The sequence below is a fragment of the Gadus chalcogrammus genome, chromosome 7 (assembly GCF_026213295.1).
Source record: "Gadus chalcogrammus isolate NIFS_2021 chromosome 7, NIFS_Gcha_1.0, whole genome shotgun sequence".
Classification (NCBI taxonomy): Eukaryota; Metazoa; Chordata; class Actinopteri; order Gadiformes; family Gadidae; genus Gadus; species Gadus chalcogrammus.
The window spans coordinates 27,740,832-27,748,025 of NC_079418.1; the positions used below are offsets into that span (position 1 = coordinate 27,740,832).

The 7,194-nt window shown below is 43.5% G+C and overlaps 1 protein-coding gene across 1 annotated transcript; it reads left to right on the top strand.

Annotated features, from left to right (window-relative positions):
* The first annotated feature begins 1,610 nt into the window (after nt 1–1,610).
* szrd1 (SUZ RNA binding domain containing 1) lies at nt 1,611–6,418 on the top strand. Its single transcript, XM_056594062.1, has 4 exons — nt 1,611–1,720; nt 2,606–2,655; nt 2,751–3,020; nt 4,513–6,418. The coding sequence occupies exons 1-4, from the start codon at nt 1,673–1,675 to the stop codon at nt 4,628–4,630; spliced, it is 486 nt and encodes a 161-aa protein (XP_056450037.1). The 5' UTR covers nt 1,611–1,672; the 3' UTR covers nt 4,631–6,418.
* Nucleotides 6,419–7,194: the final 776 nt, after the last annotated feature.

Genomic DNA, 7,194 nt, shown 5'->3' on the forward strand with positions numbered 1-7,194 from the left:
AAAAACAAGTCAAATCCTTGTGGACAAATTACAAAGAATCTAGAATCAAGTCATGACAGCAGCACACTGGTCATAGTGGGATTAAACAATAACGTCCCTCCCAGTGCTACGTCTCACATGTGCTCTGCTTTTTACAAGAAATGACGGTTAATAGCAGGGCCATCTCCAACCATTAAGTACCTGGCAGCCACATCAGCTTGCCATATTGAGACTGGCAGTCAGACACCCGGACATCACCCCCTTGTCTTTATGTAAGGGGGTCTGTCTTGGGCCACCAGTGGCCAGGCCTCCTTATGTGGGACACCGGCCCTCCATGCACCCTCCAAGCTGCTATTTGAACAGCTCGGGTACGCTAGCCTGAAACTGCAGCCCATAAAGACTGTTTGCGGTGGCTATCGCCTTAGCTAGGGGGGGTTAGTGAGCTCCAGGCTCTGTTGGTTCTCTCTGCCCCCAGGGTTCTCTAAAGTGGGCGGCCCCATTGTTTGTTCCTAAGATTTAATGCATCTTTCACTACATCTTTAAGTGCATAGGGTAATAACGGTTTCACAAGAAGTGGCTGCTGGGTGGTTGTTTGAACAACCCAGTAACGGGCGCCTTTGCACACAGACAGACTGGCTACACTCTTAGGGCTCTTACAGGGCTCTTATAGGGCTTTTACGTCGACCTCCATACATCGCCTCTATTTTGGAAGCATATAGTAGCATTGAAATGTGAGTTCAAATGTTAGTAGTAATGTTTTTTTGGTCATTGTTTAGTATTTCAGATTGATTGATATGCAATAATGGGGGGGACATTATTTTTTATTTTATTTATTTTTTCGCCACAATTTTTAATGTGCGCGATTTGTGGCAAAATGCAGCTTTCACTAGCCTAGGTTATGGTATATCAATGTTAATGTAAAGATTTTACAGTACTACAACAATCATGAGTCCTTTCAATTTGGTGGAGTTTCAGCCACCAGAAATCGCACTATGCATTCTGGTAGTCAAGGGTGTATCTTTGTTATACAGTGTGCGTTTTAAAAGTCGCAAAAAAAGTACAAAATAAATACACACATATAAAAATACATGATGTTATCTGTCAAACATGTCACTCCCTTTACTGTCTTGTAGCCATGTACATTATTCTTCTCGGGATAATCTGACCCTGCTGCCCTCTAGTGGTTAAACGTTTCTCTAGCTGCCCACATTGCTAGCCTCATGCTACACTCCCTTGCTTCATAAGCCCTGACTGATTGCATTCTGTTCCATACACCACTTTCTAAATGACTGTTGTATTTCAATATTGAAACCAATTGTAAATTATCATATATTTTTATCACAACAATACATGTCATCAACGTATTGCCGTGTTTATCTTTTCGTCGATCTTCAATTGACCTCTTTTGCTCTTCAGTTTGCCTTAATTTTGTAGTTTGATGCATGTTGTGGGTACATGTACGTGGTCTTTGGCGTGTCACACGCCGACCTCGTTCACAGACCTTGTCATCTCACGACGGAAAGGGTCGGCCCTTTTCTCCGCAGGCTCTTTCCTGATTGGCCCATAACTGACCGGAGTCTCCGCAGGCTCGTTCCTGATTGGCCTAGTCGACTGAATGGAGTCGACGCGATCGTTTCCCTATGGCTCTGCTGCTGAGAGGCAACGCCGCGGCGTGGCCGAAACAAAATGTATCATGGATGAAGACATAGCCGAAAGTTGGGAGGAAGCTGCTGACAGTGGGGTAGGGAATCACATAACTCACACTGGAGGATTGAAACAATGTGTTAGTTTACTCCCCTGGAAAATCCGTTGTGGGAAAGTGTAGGATAAAGGATAAAACTGTACTCGTCTTGTGGGCCACCGATGTACCACTGACGTGCTACATGAGCTATGCGTGCTAACGTGAAGCTAGCTCAAGATTTACGTGGATTGAAGCAATCGCTAGTGTTTCTCGTAATGTTTGTTGCCATCTAGTGCTACTTCCTTTCAAACATGATTTGGTTGACGAATCATATAAAATATTATTATTGGAAATGGATGCGTTGAGTTAGTTATGGGCGCCATTTAGTCAATTTGCCGATGCACTAGGCTAGTTAGCGTGCCAGCTAAACTAAGTTAATAGTTGGCTAACAGGCCAAGCTTTAGGAATAAGGTAAAGGTGGCTAGCTATGAAGTCGGATCGACTATGAAGTTGGTCATTCAGCCTACTACCTGCGTTCACACATTCCCGTACAAAGTTTTACAACTGAATGAATCCAATGTGGCTCCCTGAGCAAATGGGCTAACGTTAGCTCTCCTACTCGATTCATGTTACGAGGCTAGCCATTTTTAGCCAGCCATTAAACGCTATCTTAACTTGTGTGACAGATTGTAACTTCTTATGGTATCCCAGTGATTGTTGGACTCTGTAAAAATGTTAAGCTGTTATGTTTTTGTTAAACATTCTTTTATATATAATATTTCGTTACCGGTGATTTTTAGTGTCTGTTCCTTGACTTGGCAAGGGCTATAGAGACGTATAAATAGCTTGTAACTGTACCTACGTTTCCCATCAGGCTCTCCCTTGCTACTTTAATTCTGCTTTCACTACACACGCTTATGAGCATTATTTTTGTTCTCTTCACAGGAAATGGAAAGGAGATTGGAAGAGAAGCTAAGGATCAGCCAGAGAGAAAAGTAAGGGCTCCAGCATACTGGCAACTCTGGCTTTTGTGATGGAATCCAGTCATTGTTCAATAAACAAATCCATACTTTCTGACCTATCCCTACAGGGTGTTGAGTAATAGCTCTTCACGGTCGCCGCTGAGGACGGCCATCGTGATCCAGGACGACTCCCTGCCGGCGGCACCCCCACCCCAGATCCGCATCCTAAAGCGGCCGTCCGCCAACGGCTCCCTGGGATCCCCTGGGAGCCAGAACAGGCCCACGCCCCAGGTGAAGTCTCTGGCCCAGCGGGAGGCCGAGTACGCAGAGGCCAGGAAGAGAATTCTGGGCAGTGCCAGCCCAGAAGAATCGCCTCAAGAGAAGCCCAACACAGACAGGTACCAATGTCATGACTTGTTTGAGCTTTTGGCCATAACATGTTCTATTTGGGGATGTACCCATACCAGGGTCTGTTTAGGCAGAAAACTCAATTTTGAGTACTCCCTGATGCCAAGTATGATATGTGCATGCTTTGAACAATAATGCAATTTCAAAGGAGTACTAAATGCAAAATAGTTTACACAATTGTCATAATGCTGACTTGGAAGACGGTGTGTATATTACAATAGGGAAAGTGAAATCATACGTAAGGTGAAACCATAAGTAAGCCTATCTACCAGAAATCAGTTTTTATGACACCCTTGTATGTCTTTTTTGATGTTGAACCGCGGTTCATCTCAAAGCTTTTGTAACAAAATGTTCCATTTGTGCATTTCCGTCCTTTTCGGTTAGTTGTTTCCATGGCAATTGGCAAAGTATTTCAAGGCTGTTTCTTGGGTGTCAGTCACAATGGTGCCTTTGGAAAGCACAAAAAAAAGGAAACAATATTCAGCACAAGTACATTGAATGCGCCACGAGTTGGTCGTGCCCAATACAAGGTCAATGGAGCACGATCTATGCATCCATTAAACGCGGTGTCAGACCCTAGTTATACCTGCCTTGCATGGGACTTGGCCTGCACGATTCCATGAAAAGTGAATCACGATTTTTCAGCTTAGAATTTTTATGTGTGCACGAAATGTAATTTGTATTGCACACGTGAACCATGACAAAAAAATAAATGGCAGTACCAAACATAGTTTTTTGGCACCTCTAGCACGTTGCGCTTCATATGGCCCTTTATAACTGATTAAAGTTCAGTATCAAAAACGGATTGATTTATTTTGTACATATAGCAGCACATTGTCTTTAATTGCTGGTCTTTTATAACTACTGAACCAACTCCATACACCCTTGAATGAAGGCTTAAAAAGAAAAGAAAAGTAATTTAAAACTTGAATCCACACAGGGGCGAATCGAGGTTGCGATTTTCTAACGATTTATCGTGCAGGCCTACATTGGACCCTGCAAATAACAGACTTGGTCACAAGGACAAGGTGGAGCATAAAAAACAGGTTCAACTTCTTTCTGGTTTCTCAAGGGATCTATGAATATATCTCTTTGGCTTAACGGACATGTTAAACCAGTTTCAAATTCCTCAAAAGATGCCCTGAGTTTTGGTGTGGACTTTATCTGCAATTATGGCCGGTCTCTGCCTTTTGCTGTGTTTTTTTTTTAGAGGAAACCTCCATTCCTCTGGTGTACCACTGTGGCTTTGATTGGTACCTACCAGTTCATTAATGTTTATGCACTGCCAATCAGAGTGAAGAGTTTGAGTAAAGAGGAAGTGTAGAAAATATTAAGTGTTACACAAAACATAGAAGGTGAAGACTTTCTTTATGGATTTAAACATTTGTGTCTTTAAAACGGTATCCCAGTGACATGGCTAATAACGTTTCTAAACCTAGGAATAATTTGTATTCGTCAATTTTTTTTCTTTCTTCATAATAGGTCCGGGCGTGTCACCGGCACTTCACCCTCCGCCGAGCCCCGATCAAATAACAACAACAACACAGTCCGCCAGCCCGCGGGGCCTGACGGAACTCAGGGCTTCCGGCAGCACAGATAATCAGCCAACCCGAGGGAGGAGGACCCCAACACCCGGACAGTGGCCCCGCTCCTCGGAGCTAAGGGAATACACCTAAGAGTAACTTCTGCTGGGGCCCGGGGCCGAAGGAGCCGAACGCCACCACACCGCTGCTCGCCCCTCTTTTTTTGCTGCCGATATGGGCGGGGGGGGTTAGGAGTGACGCAAAGTACACGTTGACGTTCACGATGAAAGGAAGAGACGCCCTTCTCCCTCCCCTGCTCCAGTCTGTCGGACACTGTGATTTTCCAAGACCATCTTCAGGACCCACTGTGATGATCCATTAAGAGCCCCCAGCCACAGTTCACCAAGCAGGTCTTACCGGTCTCCCCAACCCAGAGTCTCCACCCAGCCCTGTACCCCCCCCCCCCCCCCCCCACGTCGTCCTGGGACTATGCTCTCAAGGGGTGCCCGTGGTGTCTCTGTTCCCAACGGATTGCAGCCATGCCAGCCTCTGTGTGACGGAGGCTCAGGAGTGAAGCCTTTGGGGTGGGTGGTGGGCCGGGCTGGGTCACCAGAAGCCTGCAATAAGCCGGTTTCCTCTGGGCCAGGTGGTCCACAGCAATAACACCTGTACCTAGCCCAGCCCATGGCTGTCTTGTTTTTTATTCATCCGATATCGTTTCATCATTTTAATTTTGTTTTAAGTGAAATAACAGGGGCAGTTGTTCGGTGAGAAATATATTATTTATGTTTTGTATGCAGCAGCTTTCTACCTGTGCTTTTTCACCTTTTTTTCCCACTTGAAATGTCCTTATTTCAAGCTAAAATGCAAACCTATCCCGCAAAAACCCTGACAGGCCAAATGGCCCTCAATCCATTTGAATGCAGATTTTTAACGTCATGACCAAATCCCCATTTTAATTCAGACAACCTTACTCAACATGATTATTTTTAAAGTGCATTCACTTGTGTCCGGATCGTCAAATTGTATTTGGTTTTTAGAGAGAGATGACTGCTGTACCTCATGAAGCATACCTGCTGTAAGCTGTGTGCCTGCCTGTTCTTCACTGACTCAGGTCCCAGCAAGAGACGGAATGAATGGATTGGACTCGGATTGTAATTTCTTTTTCCTTTCACCTCAACTGGGTCTGAGGGTGCTAGCAGTATATGTCCGCCGTAAAAGGGAGATCTGGCAAAAAAACGCTTAGCAAGATGCACAATCTGATGTCACAGTTCATGTTGTTGACATTCAAATGTCCAGAGATGCTAGTATCCAGTGAAACCCAACCTCATTCAGGTGTGCTTTTGGTTTCACTGTTTGGGGAGGGTTTCCCCAACTGTCCCGACATGATGCTTGGGTGGCAGGTGAAATATAAAGAGAAGATATGTACAGAATAGAAAGATCTGTCCGAATGCTGGTGTGTCCAATGTGGTGTTCTTTGCTTGATCACAGACGCACTCAGGTCATTTCTCAGGCTAGCACATCCCCTGTGCCAGACTACAGCATATGGAGGTGAGGATTGAGCGGTCCTGCTGTATGTCAGCCCTGCTTCATGTGTGTGCGAGTTACAAAGAGTGTCAAAGTGAATGTTAGGAAAGTTTTAACTAATGCTATGCTATGGTGTTCTTCCTCTGAAACCCAGCTGAACGTTCATGGCTTGATGTGTTGGATTCTCGGTTCGAAGATAAACTGCCTGTAAATACAGATTTAATAAATCATTTTCAAAAAATCCTTTCTGTATTTTCTCTCTGCTTGGGACAGGTGATCATTCTCATGAATATATAACGCAATAAAAGGGGAAATAAACCATAACGCGAGTCAGTTATTTTTATGTTGGTCCATGTCGTCACAAGGAATTTCACCTTCATTACAAATTATCTTTCAGGCCTTCAAAATAAAAACATTGACATGAATGCATATTTCATGACATGCAACGACCTGCTTGCTCATTGGTTTAATTTAAGGCAAGGCAAGGCAACTTTATTTATATAGCACTTTTCATACACAAGGCAGACTCAAAGTGCTTCACATATAAACATTGTCATACAATAAAATAAAATAATAGATACGTAAAAGAAAAACATGCAAAGAAATGGGTAAAATAGAAAAAGGCATTTTAGTATTAAAATAGAAAATAAAGGCAAAGTTAAAAAAGCTTTTTAGAAAGTGCAATGTATTTAAGATTTTAGCAGAAAGCTATAGCAAACAAAAGTCTTCAGTCTTGTTTTAAAGGTGCTCAGAGTTGGGGCAAGTCTTAAATCCTCTGGGAGTTTATTCCAGCTATTTGTTGCATAGTAACTAAATCCTGCTTTCCCATGTTTTGTGTTTACTCTGGGGATAATTAACAGATTGGTCTCAGAGGATCTTAGTGGTCTAGAAGGCTGATGTAGTGGAAGCATATCAGTTAAATATTTTGGGCCTAAACCATGTAGGGATTTATAGGTTAGCAATCTGATTTTAAAATCAATTCTCTGACCTACAGGAAGCCAATGTAACGATTTCAGAATTGGTGTAATATGATCAAATTTTTTGGTCTTTGTTAGAACTCTAGCAGCAGCATTCTGAACAAGCTGAAGCTTCCTGAGTTTGTTTTGGGAGACCT

Excerpts from the sequence above, each read along its gene's own strand:
- szrd1 (XM_056594062.1), top strand. The coding sequence starts at position 1,673 with ATGGATGAAGACATAGCCGAAAGTTGGGAGGAAGCTGCTGACAGTGGG. Across the intron at positions 1,721-2,605 it reads AGGAAGCTGCTGACAGTGGG|GAAATGGAAAGGAGATTGGA; the intron begins GTAGGGAATCAC and ends TTCTCTTCACAG. Across the intron at positions 3,021-4,512 it reads GAGAAGCCCAACACAGACAG|GTCCGGGCGTGTCACCGGCA; the intron begins GTACCAATGTCA and ends TCTTCATAATAG.